At 38.7% G+C, this 17,123-nt stretch overlaps 1 protein-coding gene across 2 annotated transcripts; it reads left to right on the forward strand.

The window, feature by feature from the left end:
• Positions 1 to 1,086: 1,086 nt before the first annotated feature.
• On the forward strand, positions 1,087 to 16,180 carry lhx6a (LIM homeobox 6a). 2 transcript variants are annotated; one of them, XM_088281280.1, is made up of 9 exons: positions 1,087 to 1,516; positions 2,093 to 2,155; positions 2,945 to 3,127; positions 4,294 to 4,415; positions 13,257 to 13,477; positions 13,554 to 13,654; positions 14,058 to 14,153; positions 14,242 to 14,416; positions 15,243 to 16,180. In XM_088281280.1, the coding sequence occupies exons 1-9, from the start codon at positions 1,448 to 1,450 to the stop codon at positions 15,320 to 15,322; spliced, it is 1,110 nt and encodes a 369-aa protein (XP_088137406.1). In that variant the 5' UTR covers positions 1,087 to 1,447; the 3' UTR covers positions 15,323 to 16,180. The 2 variants fall into 2 exon arrangements, with proteins under 2 accessions (XP_088137406.1, XP_088137407.1); XM_088281281.1 differs by having other exon boundaries at positions 13,260 to 13,477.
• The last annotated feature ends 943 nt before the right edge of the window (positions 16,181 to 17,123 follow it).

A 17,123-nucleotide genomic window follows, 5' to 3' on the forward strand; every position in this document is an offset into this window, starting at 1 on the left:
GTCCCCCCCTCCCCCGAACGATTTTGCAATAAAAGATATATTTACTTTCTTCAACAAAATGGCCTTGTGATTGGATTGTACATTTTAGATTCATGTTCTTTTTTTACATGGCGTGGTACGTTTTAGGACCATAAAAATACAATTTATATGATATATGAACCATGTAAAAGAAGGAAAGAAAAAGGGCATAGCAACGCATTTGTCAGTTTTTTTTTTTAAAAAATGTCACAAGTTGCTTTTGAGAAATAAAAAAAAAAATTCTCTCTATTTTTTTTATTTTCCTGCAGAAAGCAACGCACCAGCCATATATTACAAACTATTTCATTTGGATAAACGTGCTTGCAAGTCAAATCCTTTCTTAACACGCACCGAGGGGTGTGCATACTATTGCATCCAAATTATACAGGAGACGGCGCGTTTGTTCCACTTCTTAACGAACAACCAAATCCTTATTGGTTTGCAACAAAAAAAAAAACCTTTACGCCTTTTGTGCGTTAAATTGCTGGCAAGCATCCTCCTTTCTGTGCCTAAATTAAATGTCGCACACGAACTTTGAAATGCTTAATTTAGCTAACGATTCTAATAGTGTGTGAATTTCTGCATGTAATGTAAACGTGTGTGGGCTCATATCGGCGTCGTTTTAGTTTTGCCTTATCGTAAATATTAGCTTTTGTCACTTTGGTTGCCAAAATGCTTAATATTTACATTTTGTTGTATGAACTGAATTGTTCTCTGGCCCATTACTCTTGTCAGAATTTGGCAATTATGACGCCCAACTCAAACCAAACATAATTAAATCATTATGTGTTTTGAGTTCATTAGAACAGGCGACATTTATTGCCTCTGATGCGACGTATCTTGTTTTTAATCAACAGACAAGCAAATATGTTTCTTTACGTTTTTATTGTCACATGACGAATCTGCGGTGGCATATTGCAACTCTGTCATTTTTTATTGATTGTTTTTTCCCCCTGCAGTTAATACTAAAATATGCAAATCTGCATGCGTCCACCCTCCTCTTTTCTCCCGAAGAGAGGCAGAGCACGCAACATAAATCTTCTTTGCCGCCTCCACCTCTCTGCACCTTGGAAAGCGTTTGCGTGGAGGAATAAGAAGCTGCGTGCAAGTTGCACTTCCTGTAAAGTCACAAGTCTATCCCACCAGTAAGAGAAGAGGTACAGTGCAGAAGGGGAGGGTGTGCATGTGCGCGCATGCACGACTTTCTACGAGGCTATACGAGACCAACACAGTTTTGCTTCGGTGCACCAGAGGACCTTCGGGATAACCAACGTTCTTAAACTCGGGAAGGGAGCTATCAAGAACAAAAAAAAAGCACAGAGCAGCGTCAGTGCGAGCATCGGGTGGTCGAAGCGCAGCTGGCCGCCCATCGACGACTTGTCCCCGGCTTGACTGCTGTGGCTTCTCGCTGTGAGGCTACGGGGGATCCATGTACTGGAAAAATGAAGTTTTGTCCCCTCTGTCGGAGGGCAACACGGTTCTGTCCACCCCAAAGCAGGTAAGATGAGTCTTTTTTTTTTTGGGGGGGGGGGGGGTTAGTTATTTTGTTATCAATTTATCTATTTCATGCTTAATACACAACGGTGCGTTTTGGAGGGCTGCGTGGTGTTTATTAAAATTTCACAAACGAGCCAACTCCCGGTGTATTCACACAAAAAAGAATATGATTTTAATTACAAGCATTTAAGTGATGGGAGGGAAGAAGAAAAATCACATTTGCTGCTCTATGCGTGACCCGTCGCTTGCCACTGATCGACACGTGAAATAGACACTTGTGCCGCCTCTTATCCGCCAGCTATTTGTAATTACAGGTAGTTTACCCCCTCGACCCCCCCCCTTCCCCTCGTTTTCACGCGTGTCCTGGATTGCAACGGAAAACGCTATTATTTCCGAAAGCCAATTTGAGATCGCTTCATTTAAAGGTGTCTTTTTGTTGTCAAGGGGTGGCGGCGGGGGGTGCCTGGGGGGGTTATTAATGCGAGTGTATAAAGCCGATCATTCACGTGGTTGATTTATCACACGGACGATGACAGCCGTAGAAAGGTACATGATGCAGATGTCGGTTTGGCTGTAGGTGATCTGCAGTGACCGTCAGAGTGCTGCCGGCTGCAGCGTGGACTCCAAGCACGCGCAAATGGTAAGAGACATATTATGTTTTATTGCATTTGAAAATTGGGGCTAAATCGGGAACTGTTTTGACAATCATGGCGCGCTGAAATTTGTTTTGAAGAATGACGAAAGACACGATGCTCGGAAAGTCACAATATTTACGTTTAAAAAGAGCAGGAAAATGTGAACGAAATCTGAAATATAAAATGATATGATTAGAGCAACACATGGTACTTTCCTAACGTCATTATGGCGTAACCGTTTTTTCCTATCGTACATTCAAGGCATTTGCATGTGAGATCGTTTGTAGATTTATTTTTTTAAGGTTTTATATTTTGATTTTGATTTTTTAATTTCGTATCAGACTTGATTATACTTCCACGGCCCAGATGTGCTGTGGCGATTTCTGTATGTCATAAATTTGATTCTGTAAATAATAGATATTTTAAAAAATCTTTTAAAAATAATTAAATAATTCAAAACAATACTCCAAAATATTACTACATTAGAATTATATGAGAATAGTGAAGTAAAATGATAATACAAACAAAATAAGATGTAAATACATAATGCTATAAATAATAAACCCTTCGTGCTTTTTTTAAGTGATTTTTTGTCTCTAATTAAACATGTAGGGGGGGTCATATAATCATACGTTTTTATTTATTTTGTCCACGTGACCCACATGACAGAAAGCTAAACATCAGTGGAAACGAGCGCGCGTGTCTGTTTGTGCGCGTCTTCGCTTGTGTGTGACACTCGGTTCTGATTCGTGGATGCCCCCTTCCCTCACCCGCACCCACCTCCCTCCACGCAGTCTCAGTCGGACGCGGAGTCCCAGCGGTCGAACATGGAGCGGGAGGACACACGCTCGTCCCCGAGCACGCCGTCCACGCCCTCCGTGTGCTCGCCCACCTCCACCGCCAGCTCGGTGCCCTCCACGGGGAAGAACGTGTGCGCCAGCTGCGGCCTGGAAATCCTGGACCGATACCTGCTCAAGGTGAGCGCTCCATGCGTTCTAATACTCATAATATGAGTGGAATCGTATTTTTTGGGGCGTTGGAGGCCTGGACACTAAACGTCAGAACGAAAACTACAAACATGGCGACCATTTCGCAATTTGAGAAAATCGAGCTAATTAGACATTTTTTATTCGTTTTGCTCATCGTGACATTTTAACATGAATAGCCGAGGAGTGTTTTGGAGACTTTAGACACACGATATTTTTTAAACGGTTAAACGGTCTGTTATGTCTCCTGTTTCCTCTCACCGACTAAACAATATTCCCTCGTCTATAGCGACTCAAATCAAATGTGATGAGAAGTAACAATCCAATAATGTAAAATGTAACTCATATTAAAACTATTTTGGATTAACCATATAAACCATATACATTGAAAAGATGATGGAGATATAAACGATTTTAAATAATTTAAAAGGGTCGAGGTTATATCGTGCCGCTTAATTGTATCCATGCAGATTATTTAGAAATAAAACAAATAATTTTGCTCATGCACGTTCTTAAACTGCAGCCATGAATTAATTTGGGTTTCGTTATTATTTAGAAAGTTTCCTATTTGTTTCATTCATGAGCAGAATGCAGAATACACATCTTGCCGACTGTATTTTTGTAAATACAATTATGCCAGATGTGATTGATTTCGCCATGGACCGTTACTTTACAAATTTTATTGGTTCAAATAAATACTCACTTATTTTATAAAAGTTTGCCATCATTGATATATTTTTAATGAGAAATATATTTTGTCACATTATTTTGTTCCGATCTTGGTAAAACAACTACATATTGACCCTTATATTTATTTTATTACAATTTCTTTTAATTTTATTACTATTTTATTACTAACATTCCTGCTTTTCTTTAATGGAAATGTTAGCAGTTATATATTTATGATTTCCCCAACAGATCCGATAATAATAGTTAAGATTTATACCCGATTATCCATTGACAAATTAATGAATACAAAATAGTGTCCTCATCGCTTTATTTGAATATTCAAAATGAAGTTGAATTCAATCGCTCATTTATATGATCGCACCGATAGACTTAATATAGTTTATAATATGATTAATAATAATCCATGTATTGACTAATGTGTAAATATTTGTTTCCGTGTGTGTGTGCGTGTGTGTGTGCTCACGCAGGTGAACAACTTGATCTGGCACGTGCGATGCCTGGAATGTTCGGTGTGCCGGACGTCGTTACGTCAGCACAGTAGCTGCTACATCAAAAATAAGGAGATCTTCTGTAAAATGGATTATTTCAGGTAGGGTAAGTTTACTATATGACTTTATTTACAAAACACTCTCTTTTCCTCTCTCTCAAAGTCTCCTGTCATCAAACACTCACACACGCTTTAAATGCTGCTTTCCTCTTTGAGATGAAAGAAAATGAAGAAAATAGAAAATCACATTCCTTCTTCTTTTTTTTTTTAATGCTCCATACTGTACATGCACTGCATAGATGTAAATATAATTCCAATTTAACCTTAACCAACCAGTTTTGTACTTATTATTGTATTATTTTAGTTTATTTTATTTCGACATAATTTGGTAATATTTAGTTCTTCACGACTGAATATTAGCAGTTGTAAATCAACAATGAATAACATCATTTTAGTTTTGACCCAGTATTTGAAAAATAGTTCTTTTGAAGGTTGATAAAATAGTTGTAATAAACTATATACTATAAACCATATTTTAAAAAATGTATATATATATATATATATATATATATATACATACTTGTATCTACGAATAATCCAAAAATAGAAAATAACCAATGAAGTTAATGGTATTTGTATAGCTCTAACCTCATTTGTTGAGTATCGGGTTGCATGCAGATGCAATTGTAAAATATGAATAATAACAAAGATAATGCTAAAACGCTGCACTATGAATTAGCTGGCTCTCAAAACAAGGAGGAAATAATCACTTCAAGACCACTTTGCAGTGGCAAAAAAAACAAAGATTGTTTTCCTTGTTTTCATGTTTTTTTTTTTTGCTTCATTCTGCAATCACAGCCAGGCCACAGTTGTCACCAGCTTTTGGTACTGCATTCACCTAGTGACTTTTGTAAAAATAATACAACTATATTAAATGCAATAATAAACGTCTCTAAGACTCCTACAGCCATGAAATACATTAGTTATTCTTTTCCTTGCGTAAAATCGTGAAGGATGCAAAAGCTTCCCAAATTCATGTATGACGCAATCACAGTCAGGGACAAACACAGGGTGTTGTCACTTCTTCATCTTGGAGGAGCTGAGGGGGCGGCTGAGAAGCTTCCAATTGTGAGAGCTGTGCTTTCTACTGTTTGCTAGAGACAGTTTGATCACGTTTGATCACATGTGCTGTGTTACATTTGAGAGCGTGTGTTTACATATTTGTGCGCGTGTGCATTGGTCATGCAGTATTGGCAGAAAACACAAGGCCGGGAGCCAAAATGGTGGCCGAGAATGACTTTTTTTTTTTTTTTTTTTTGATCCTCTAGAAGGCTCACAATTTCTTGACGAATAGGTTTTCCTCTTCATGTTTGCTGTGGTGTATTTCTGTCTGTTGTTATTAGTTTTTGTGGAGGTTATGGCGTTTACACGTGTTTTAGTAGCCATGGTTTTCAAAGTGCCGCCATCATCGCCAACGATAAGGAACAGCGGCGTGGCCTGAAGTATTCGTCAAAAACAAAACTGAGTTTTTATTCCTAGAGGGGGCATTTCATACTGTTCTAAGTTTGAACATGAACAATCAAGTAATGTTTTCATTGAAATTGATTCTACATGTCATCATTTAAAGACTGTATTTAAAAAAAAAAAGCGCAAAAAACGAAAATTCTTAAAAATTAAATGCATATGCATTGTACTCCAAGGTTGAACACAACAGAACTGTACTTTTTGCGTACCCCACTTTGACAATCATCCTTTTAGTGTGTTTGTGTTTTGGCCAGAAAATCCTGGCGTGAGGACGCGAATGTCAATGTGTGATCGAAACCTGACACAAAACCATGGCTGAGGTTTATAATCACCAGCAATTAGTCGTCCTCCACCCCAGACCTCCAGACCAGCAATTAGACCTCCCCGAGTGCCTGGTCAGCACCGTTTTTTTTTTCTGATCTGAATGTGATTCTTCTCCCAAACTAACAGACACGTTTGCCCTTCAATACACACGACCTCCTCCTTGCAAAGAAATGCACCCATGTACTGTATATCACCTCACTTGACAGCCACACAAACTCACCCCGGGCTCTCTGTTTATTTTTACATGTCCAGCAGCTGTCAATCATTTGCTTTTTATTATTTTCACAACACACATTTCTGTTTGCTCTGCCAGGTTCGTGCTAATACTCGAGCTGACCCCTTACCGTTTAAACGCTGCCTCACCGGTCACCCCTCGTGCCCCCAAACTGCTCCACGGACTGTGAGCCATTATTAAATATGTAAAATAGGACGTTAAGTGTATGCGAGCGCCTTCCAACCGGAGAAGTAGTCAGGAAAGGTACAAATGGCGGTCACATGGCAAGATGTTATGCCGTCATCATCAATGAACTGTATAGTAAATCCTTTAACTCAATTATTGGCAGCTTGGCCGTGACTGTAATAATTTTTTTCCCAATCGGAGGCCATTCCGGTTTGTATAGAATCCTTTGAGGGTCATACTAAAAAAATACGATTCAGCTTTGGATGATTTGTGTGTTAAAAGTTTGGTTGTTATTTAGAATAACAGTTCCTCTGAAGCTCAAGTTGGTTTTAGAATTGCTCGGTTGGCCGGTGAAATGTTCTGACAGGCCTGATATTCCCCACCAAGTGTCAGAGCAACACAGTAATCTGATTTGGTTAATGAAATTGCATATTTCAAGTGTGTAACGGTATCTTGTATAATTGAGTATTCAAAAATATGAACACACCCATTTGGAGCCACACACTTAACTCCAAGGCAAAGGAACCATATTCGGTTACTTGAGTGGGAGCATGCCTCGCCATGAGGCCGAGGCAGTAAGAACCTTGCAGCTTCTCCCAGCCAATTAACTCGAGAACGAAGAAGGCCAATAAATTGATTATTTTCAGTAGGGCTACTCAATTCTGAAAAAAATATCAATCACGATCATTTTAGTAATAATTGAAATCATGATTATTGAAATTATTTTTCGGGGGGGGGGGGCAAAACAAAAATAATGTATCCTTGGAAACAATATTTATTGTTTTCAAATGAATTTTATCTTAAAATAATGATAAAAAGGACAAATGTATAAATTTAAGTATGGTTTAATTGCTATAAACAATACATTTTGCACCCTTTAAATAAACCAATGCTCAAATTATGAACTCAAGTGTACACACTATATTATTAGAAATTGTAAAATGAGTACTATTTTACAAATGTTTTATAAATATATATATATATATATATATATATATATATATATATATATATATATATATATATATAGAGTATATACTGAATATATTAATCATTTCATGCGATTATTTCTGTATGTAATCGTTGAGCGTAATAATCGTAATTGAATTTCAATTAATTACACACATTTTCAGTGAGTTAGTTATTATAATATAATATAATATAATATAATATAATATAATATAATATAATATAATATAAAATAATATAATATAATATAATATAATATAATATAATATAATATAATATAATATAATATAATATAATATAATATAATATAATATAATATAATATAATATAAACCTCTGTAAAAAAAGTTTTTAAAAAAAGTCAAATTTTGAACTTTAAACAGTAATGAGGTGTCCAGATTCTTTTGGACCACTTCCAAAACCTCTGGAGATGTTTCCTCAACTATGTCACTCTCTCATCTGGCTTTGGACTGACAGCTGCTTTAATGGGACGTAATAGCAGGAAATCAGAGAATGTTTCTTTCGATGCGTGTGTGTGTGGGGGGGGTGCGTGCGTGGGGGTGTGTACGTGTGTGTGTGTGTGTGCGTGTGTGTTGGGATAGAAGTGCAGGACAGAGCCGTTGCTGCGCCACTCAAACCAAAATTTCCAGGCCTTGGGAGCTTCCACGCGTACATAGACACACGCGCATGCACACGCGCGGGGAGTCTTATCGCTGTTGCAATCACGAGCACATCGATGTGCTCGTGCTGTGCCCCGATTGAGCTTTGTTAAGCGAAAAGTGTGCATGTGTGTGGCTCAATTGTCGCGGTAATTACTCATCAACCCACCTCTGGTTAGGTGATTAGGTTTCCATAGCAACCAGCCGCACGCAGAATTGCAAGGTTTTCTTTTAAAGAACGGAATTAATCAAAAATGATAATAGGACATCTGTCATACAAAGACTCATTTATTCGACACTTGCAACATTAATGCTGGAAATTGTGCATGATTCAAATGATTATTTAAAGATTGTCTTCCCTTGTAGGCTTGATTCAAAACCACATGCCATGAAAAAAGAAAGCACATGTTGGAATTCTAATGTGAATAATCTGACAGAGATTAGAGGGTACTCATCAAAAACTACAATTTTCAAAATTGTAACCCCAGAAAATGCCTAGGCTATTTTTGGAGCAACCTTTTCAAAATCAATATTGTTATATTTATAACATTGATGTAGCAGGTTAAAATGCACTTATTTTTTTAAATAATTATTGTTCATTATTTGATTTAATTATTCCATTTACCGACACGTTTTTTTTAGTTGTCGTGAGACTAATGTCTTATCTTGTGACATGTGACATTTTGACGTATTGATTAATTTAACAGTGCAGTAATGTACTAGCTGCTTGATAAAGTGTTTTAACACCAATCCAAACGCAACCCGGGGATCTTGATGCTGAATGAGTTAAAAAAAATTGGGGGCAGATGAAGATGGAGGAGGCGGGGTACTTGAATGAGTGATGATTTGCAGCGTTTTCTGCTTTTTGTCTACGGAGTATAAAGCTGACAAGTTGTCATGCTCGATTAGTAGCTCAGTTGCACAATGTTTTGCTTTTTACTGTATAGCAAAAAGGAGAGCTCGCCATAGCAAACCGGAACGATATGGCAGGACAGTACAATAAACGCCACAATGACTTTTTGGGAATATCTCGGTGACAACTCAGGCAAACCGGTGTCGGTGCTAGATGTGGTCTGGTTGCTCCACGAGGACGCCGTCCTTTGGGGAGCAACGCGTCTGCAGATGACGTCACGCGTTCTAATGTATTTGTGTATTATAATTATTTGACTCCATGTTTGTCACCCCTGTGTGTTGTGTTTGTATGTTCTAAGTTACTAAATAATAAGAATTAAAAAAAAAAAAATAAGACGAAGACGTTACGTCAATTTTCCGTTGCCTTGGGAATCAGGCTGGTGAAGGCTCAGAGGGAAAACATGGAAATATTTTATTAAGAAATATTTCATACTATGTACAAACATTACATTCATATAATCTTGCAGCCCGGGTGAACCACTGCATTGTTGCAAGTTTGGCAGGAGAAACGTAAACGTCCCACTGCGGTTGCCGAAGCGGCTTCTCGGGGCATAGGCGGAAGTGACGTGTGAGAAGACGCGCAATGTGACAGTAATGCAGTTATTATTATTATATTTTTTTTAGCGAATCAAAATATGCAAATATAACAGCCAGGCTAATAAAAAATCGAGGCAAAGAAATATATTTGAGAAATCCGTGAATAAAATGTGACGTCATCAGCAGGCGCGCAGCCATCGGAGGACCCCGACCTCATCTAGTACCGACACCGGATCGATATGATTGCGTTTACTGCCGTTGCGTTTGATAATAACTGTTTTTGTTTTACTTTACACTGATATGACCTGTGTTAGAAAAGATCCCACAGCTTTTCACTTGGCATTTATAATAGTTTTGTGTTCACAAATGTCAATTCTTTGAATGTTATGTATGGATCAGATGGCAAAAAACGATGATATTCCCACCACTGGGAAAGTGACAGCGTGACTTTCAGGCATGCGATGGTTGCCTAAAAATAGTGTAGTTGAATATAGTATGGATGGCGCACTAAAAAGAGGAGGAGAACACGCTTGTGAGGATTCAGGGCCCAACAGTGGGCTTTGATCCCAGGCAGAGTGGACTTGAGTGGGCTGGTTCGCTGCCAAAAGCCACTCAAGTGGCGGGCGGCTCTTGTACTTCCCCCACTGCAGATCGCATGCACCACCCATCTCTAATTCGCCTTTTTCCTTCACTTTGCTTTTGTCTCTGCATCTCACAAGCCGTCAAAGCGTCTCTTGATTTTTGAATGCTTTTTGTGCCCTTAGTTGCTTGTGTTTTATTTTCTGTAGTAGTCATCGTAGTCGTGGATATTACGAGCAATGACACAAATGCTTTGTGTCATGTTACTATTGTTGTCTTTGTTTATCTTGGATGGTGAAGTCAAGTCTGACTTTTGGTGCAAGATTTTTTTGTGGATTGATATTTTTTTGGCCCCAACCGTTTTCGTGTACACATATTTACATGGACCGGTAAAGAAACAAATACAAAAAATTAAATCAAAAATACAGCTCACCATTACGATGATTATAATTGGAGGAGCCTTACCCATGTTTCTCTTAAACAAGCCGGCTGCTCTTGTTTTGTGTTCCGTTGCACCGCAAGCACATCATAGTCAGGCTCCAAACATTTAACAATTTTCTATTTCACTTGTGTCTGTCTTATTTTTTTCTCACATGTGCAGCCGTATGCCGTACTGAGACAAGTGTTTGGACCCAGCGTTGAAACGTGAAAAGAGTGTTGTAATGGTCGCTGCGTGTTGTAATATGAACATTTTTTGTGATCACACACTTTGACGCTAGTCAATTTCAAGCTTTCAATGTCATTGCGGGGTAGTAAACGTGTCGAATTGTCACTAAATCAGTAAAACTCCGGTTGGCAACACAATATAAGGACAAAAAATATTCATACATCTAGGAAGTCGAAATTTGGGGAAAACATGTCTATGGGAAACTGAGAGATCTGATGTCACTGATGAAGGCGAATGACGTTCTTGAACGGCAAGCGATATAAGATTCCGGGTCCGGCCTCAGTACTGTTTGATGATCCATTTTTGTTCACATTAGTTTCGCAGATGCTACGTAGTGGCTCGTATGGATACAATTCCACTTGTCGGAACCTTGAACCCTTCTTGAACGAGCCATTTATTATGTTGATTTACGTTTTGGATTTAAACCTCCCACCACTTGGGGGCGGTGTGGCGTCAATTAGCCACAGGTCAATATAATCAATGGGATATTGTGGTGTTGCTATTGGGAAAGCAAAAGGTTTTAGAACGTGACATGTAGTGATATGACGTGACGTGACGTGGTATGGTTGTGTTCGTGAACATCGACCAAGTTTGCTTACCGGTGGAACTTGAAGGAAATTGGAGAAAGGACAAAGGTGAACATATTCATGTTGAAGCAGCAAAGAAAATCGCAATAGGAAGTAAATAAATCTTTATCGTCAAACTGAAACCAAGGTAATTTTAGTCATTTAATCACGCGTCAAAATTAGCCGTTAGCGACATAGTGACTCTTTTTGATTGGCAATTGGGTCGCTACCCCTTCAGTTACGGAATGTTGCTTATGCTAGCTTGTCACATCACTAAGACAACAATTTGAGTTACATTTCTGATGGGGGACATGCATTCTATAGAAGAATTTGGAACATGTGATGATGAATTTGGAGCCGTATGGTGGACGACGGCTAGCATGTCTACCTTACAATTCTGAGGTTCTGGGTTTGAATCTAAGCTCAGGCCTTCCTACATGGAATTTGGATATTCTCTTTGGGTATGGCGTGAGCTTTCAAAAACATACTTGTTAAATTCATTGAAGAGTCAAAATTCCCCAAGTGAATGGTTCTTTCTCTAGATACATGCTGCTATGTGAAGAAGCAATTGAGAGCCAAAATAAGCATCTTAAATTGCGTTTAATTTGAACAATGTGATAAAATGCAAGGTATCTACTATTTATATGTTCATGTGTTTTAGTTTGTGTTCTAATTTCCTGCTAATTTGTATGACACCGTATGGAAAGTGCTTTGTGACAGCTCCAGCTGTTATGAAATGCGCTATATAAATAATGTTGAAATGTGTTGTATCCAGGATGTACAAGGTTAAAATTTATCTTAATAAGTCTCCTTTACGAGAATGTATTTCTCTATTTGCTTTGACCATGTTAAAGTTTACCCTGCTCTAGCAAGAGCGGGGTCTGCTCTGCCTCCATCACCACGGTGTTTGTCTCATTCTGTCCTCAAACACATTTGCTCCCACGTCAACCGTTCCAATAAGCAGCACGTGTTTATGGCCGATATTAACGCCTCATTTAAGCCACGTCTATCCTTACTCATTTGTTGTCCTTGCAACGTTTACGTTCTCTTTCCGAAACCCTCATCCGCGGCCTCGTGCCCCTCGACTCACCACCCCATCCCCTTTATAGCGATCCTTCCTGTATGATGGCGCCTGACCTCACTTTTGCTACTATCGGTTACACAGTGATGTCATACACTTCTTTTTTTTCCCGTCTTCAACGCTGGGAAACTGCCACAATGTACTGTACACTGGTCCGCTGAGTGTGTGCGTGTGTGTGCCGGCGTTTTCAGGCATCCGTCAGGAAATTGCAGGTGTTGGTTTGTTTGCGTTCAAAGCTCAACCGGGAGACTTTAGTGTAGGCCACATCCTCCTCCAAAGTCCCTTCAATCCTCCTGAAAGTTTGAAGTGAAACATCAATGTTTGGGAGAGGACATTAAAAAAAATGGAGTAGTTGGGTAGTGTGCAGGTGTGCCTCATCATCTAGTCCCTGGTTCGCATTTCAGTTCAGACCCACAATCTTGAACCCACTTTCAGGGGTGTCAAACTGGTTTTCGTTGAAGGCCACAATGTCGTTACGGGGTCCTTCAGAGCTTATTGATTTGGAAACCAAAGAAATTTCATATTCCATACAAGATTTTGCCTGAATTTCATTCTTATCATACAATATCGGTTGTTGACAAAAAATGTCATTTCAAATAAATAGTGGGAAATTAATTGAGCATTTGACTGGTGACCAGTCCACGGTTAGCTGGGATGGATGCATGGATGGATCTATGGAGTTCCGTTTCCTCTGCCTCAGCGGTTCTCTTCTTCTGTCCCTCACAGTAGGTTTGGTACGAAGTGCGCCCGCTGCGGGCGTCAGATCTACGCCAGCGACTGGGTGCGGCGCGCCAGAGGCAACGCGTACCACTTGGCGTGTTTTGCGTGTTACTCGTGCAAGAGGCAGCTGTCCACGGGGGAGGAGTTTGGCCTGGTGGAGGAAAAGGTGCTGTGCAGGATCCACTATGACACCATGGTGGAAAACCTCAAGCGAGCGGCGGAGAGCGGTGAGTGGGTGAGGGAAACACTTTGATTCATTTGACGTGACTGGAAACTAATCATCTGCATATTGTGATTTTTCAGGCAATGGTATCACATTAGAGGGAGCGGTTCCGACTGAACAAGACAATCAGCCCAAACCGGCTAAAAGGGCACGGACGTCTTTCACTGCGGAACAGCTACAGGTGATGCAAATAGGACTTCTTCTAATATTATCATTATTTTTATTATTATTATTAAAGTGACGTGGAATTATAAAAAAAATGATTCTAATAAGAAAACCATTTGAATGGTGAAATGGTGGTGTAATGAGGTCATAGTTATGAATATATTTATATTGCACAAGCTTTTGAAATACAAAAATAGGAAATATATTTAAAACCTGATGTGGTACAAAAAAAGGTAAAGACATTTTTTAAATCAGTGTCAGAAATATTTTTGGGGATAAAAAAAGCCATCATTGATTTACATTTGCTGTTGACCACTGTTATTAGTTACATTTTTTTCCAATGTTTAACACAGACGTTTTACATATCATGGAATCAACCCTTAAGGCTAACTTTAAACTGACACGTCATTTCTGTGTAGATCATGCAGGCGCAGTTTGCCCAGGACAACAACCCAGATGCTCAAACGTTACAAAAACTTGCTGACATGACAGGTCTCAGCAGGCGAGTTATTCAGGTGAGTGTCACGACTGCACTAGTCGACAGCAATATTCCCCAATTCCGGATGCACGATACATCATATGCGCTTGCGTCACTCTTCATAGGTTTGGTTTCAAAACTGCAGAGCAAGACACAAAAAGCACACGCCCCAGCATAGCGGAGGCCCCCAGGGTCACCCCCAGTCTCGGATACCCTCGTCCTTACCCGATGACCTTCACTACTCTCCCTTCGGCAGCCCCGACCGGGCACGCATGGTCGCCCTACACGGATACATCGACAGTACGTCTTTGACATTTTCCCTGTTTTTGCTTGCAATTTCCAAATAACATTACATTATTTATAATTATTAATTCATTGTAATAAAAAATACACAAATAAAAAAATTAATAAAACCTCAAATTAACTAAATACTTTAAATAATTGAAATTGTTATCGTTCATTTTATGCAAAACTGTTACCATAAACTCAATTTCAACAAAAATAACTGATGAGGAATTTTGCAATAAAATTTATGATCCAGTAATATTTGATGTCATGCTTAACTTGGATTCTAATTATAAAAAAAGCACTCTGGACTCTTATATTTTAAATACAATTATTCTATTTCTGAATAAGAACTCAATGTAATATTTATTTAATTATTATAATTATATATAAATAGTATGCAAAAACTTTAAAATTTTAAAACCTTTAAATAAAATAATTATACTGATAAAAAAAACTTTTCACTAGTCACTTGCAATGAATATTATTTATTAATACATTGATTTAAATAAAAACATACTTTATTATTTTGACAATAATAACATCACATACCTGACTCGTACCTGGCAAATACATAAATGTATTAATACAAAAAGTAATACATAATTAATAATAATAGAAAAATAATTACAATTATACAACACAAAAGAATTCTAAGAAAGTACTATTATGCATATTTTCACGCAGAAAATATTTATGAATAGCACAACAGTGATAGATAATTAAACTCAAATACAAATTGAACCACACACACTCAAAATACAAAAATAAAACACTTGCTTTTTTGCATGCATAATTCATAAATTGACAGTAGTTTTGTGTGTCTGTGTTTGTTGTCCAGGTCACCCTTTCTCCGTGCTGACCTCTCAGAGTCTCCCCCATCAGACCATGTCGTTGCCCCAGCTGCCCCTCAGCCGCTAGCGCACCGCCACTACTACGACCCCTCAAATCTCTGCGCCCCGACACTTGACCTCCAATCACTGACGCCCGCGCGGCAACCGTGAGGTCAAGCCGGATTCGGCTCGGAGGAGCGAGACAAACACCTTTGAATGCGCCTAAGGAATATTCCGCCTCTTCGTGTATGATGTCATTGATCATACTTACATACATCATACAACGGAAATTGTTACGACTTGGGAGGAGTTTGGAAGGGTGGAAGTGACTCAAGCAGGACTGAAGCCTACGGAGGGCTGCAATTGAAAGTGGGAGGAGGGGGGGGTTGTCTAATTGTCGCAGGGGCTCAAACAGTGGTCAGCAAGCTCTTGGAAGTCCACCAAAATGAAATTCACTCAACCTCCATCATGACTCAAGGCAACAAAACCCGGTTGTGTTGGGCTGGGAGGCCCCATTTCCAATTGCCGATTATGTCAATGGCTTCAATGCCTAAAATGAAGGATGTGCGCAAAGCTCAAAGTCTGAGAATTTGGTCAATTTCAGGTTTCTATAAACAGACTACATATTGGTCAAACTAATCATTCCTAAAAAAAAAAAAAAAGAAATAAAATAATGCCTGTGTTTGCTTGGAGTGAAACAGTATTGGTACAAAACGGACAAAAATGGAACCTACTAGTAAGATGTGACTTTTTCTGTGTGTGCGTGTGTGTGTGTGTGCGTGCGCGTGTGCGTGCGTGTGCGTGTGTTGGGGAAGGTCTGTGCATGATGTACTTTAGTGCCACGGCCATCGTGTAAAGAAGCGGATCCAACGTGAACCTCAACGTCCCTGTATTTATTGAGATAAAAAAAATCCCTGTAAAGCACTTTTTGTTTGCCTTTTGTAAAATAAAATGAAAAAAAAAAACGACAATGAAATGAAAACACTAAAGTTTATTTGATAGACTGTGCATCATCAATGTTTTGTGTAAACAAATGCAATAAAACAGAATGTGATGACGTTTGTGATTCTCTATGACTTGTCTGACTACAAGTGGCGAGCAAAAAAAATGGGACACAAACCTAAAATTAAACTTTAATAAAAATAAATCAGCTGTTTTTTTAAAAAAAAACGGTTTTTTTGTAACGCCGTGTTCAGCAATATTTTGTCAGACTGGCATAGAAACAAATAAGAGTTTATTAGAACCACAACTCACCATTACGCTGAATGTAATTACTGTAATTAAAGGTTAGCCTTGGCTTGTTTCTCTTCAAGAGTCTAGTCCCATCTTGAGGTAATGACACATGCAAAATGTGTTTCTTGTTACTTGTTATTGCAAAAAAAAAACAAAGATAGCTTCACTAAGCTTCATTTTTTTTGGGCAAATTTGAAGGCGTTATTGCCTCATTACGCTGCTCTTTGCAATAAATATTGAATGTTTGTCAACTGGTTTGTCATTTAAGTCTATCGGGCACAAAGGCTCTTCTCGAATTCTGCCTAGCAACAAGTGACCAGGAAAACTATGACTTGAGTCGTAAGCTATGCTAATAGTGGTCATTTACATAGCTTTTACCAGTAAAACCAATAAATAAATGCAGGATTCAAGTTCCAAATAAAAATGTTTTCTTCAAAATAGTACTACGAGAATACAAAAAAACACACATCAGTCCGAAATGGGCCAAGGATATTTGAACAATGGAGGAGTGGAAGTGGAAGGTACAGACTTCTGTGTTCATTACTCAGCACGAGACAAGTTTTTTTTCCAAGAGGAGATTGTGGCCAGCGAGAAAATCGAACGTAGCACAAAAGTGGGTACTGTGGAGAACTGTTATGAAATGCGCGATACAAATA

The sequence above is a fragment of the Idiotropiscis lumnitzeri genome, chromosome 18 (genome assembly GCF_059441095.1).
Source record: "Idiotropiscis lumnitzeri isolate Australia: NSW breed Sydney's pygmy pipehorse chromosome 18, RoL_Ilum_1.0, whole genome shotgun sequence".
Lineage (NCBI taxonomy): Eukaryota > Metazoa > Chordata > Actinopteri > Syngnathiformes > Syngnathidae > Idiotropiscis > Idiotropiscis lumnitzeri.

Excerpts from the sequence above, each read along its gene's own strand:
- lhx6a (XM_088281280.1), top strand. The coding sequence starts at position 1,448 with ATGTACTGGAAAAATGAAGTTTTGTCCCCTCTGTCGGAGGGCAACACG. Across the intron at positions 13,478-13,553 it reads CAAGCGAGCGGCGGAGAGCG|GCAATGGTATCACATTAGAG; the intron begins GTGAGTGGGTGA and ends GTGATTTTTCAG. Across the intron at positions 14,417-15,242 it reads CCTACACGGATACATCGACA|GTCACCCTTTCTCCGTGCTG; the intron begins GTACGTCTTTGA and ends TTTGTTGTCCAG.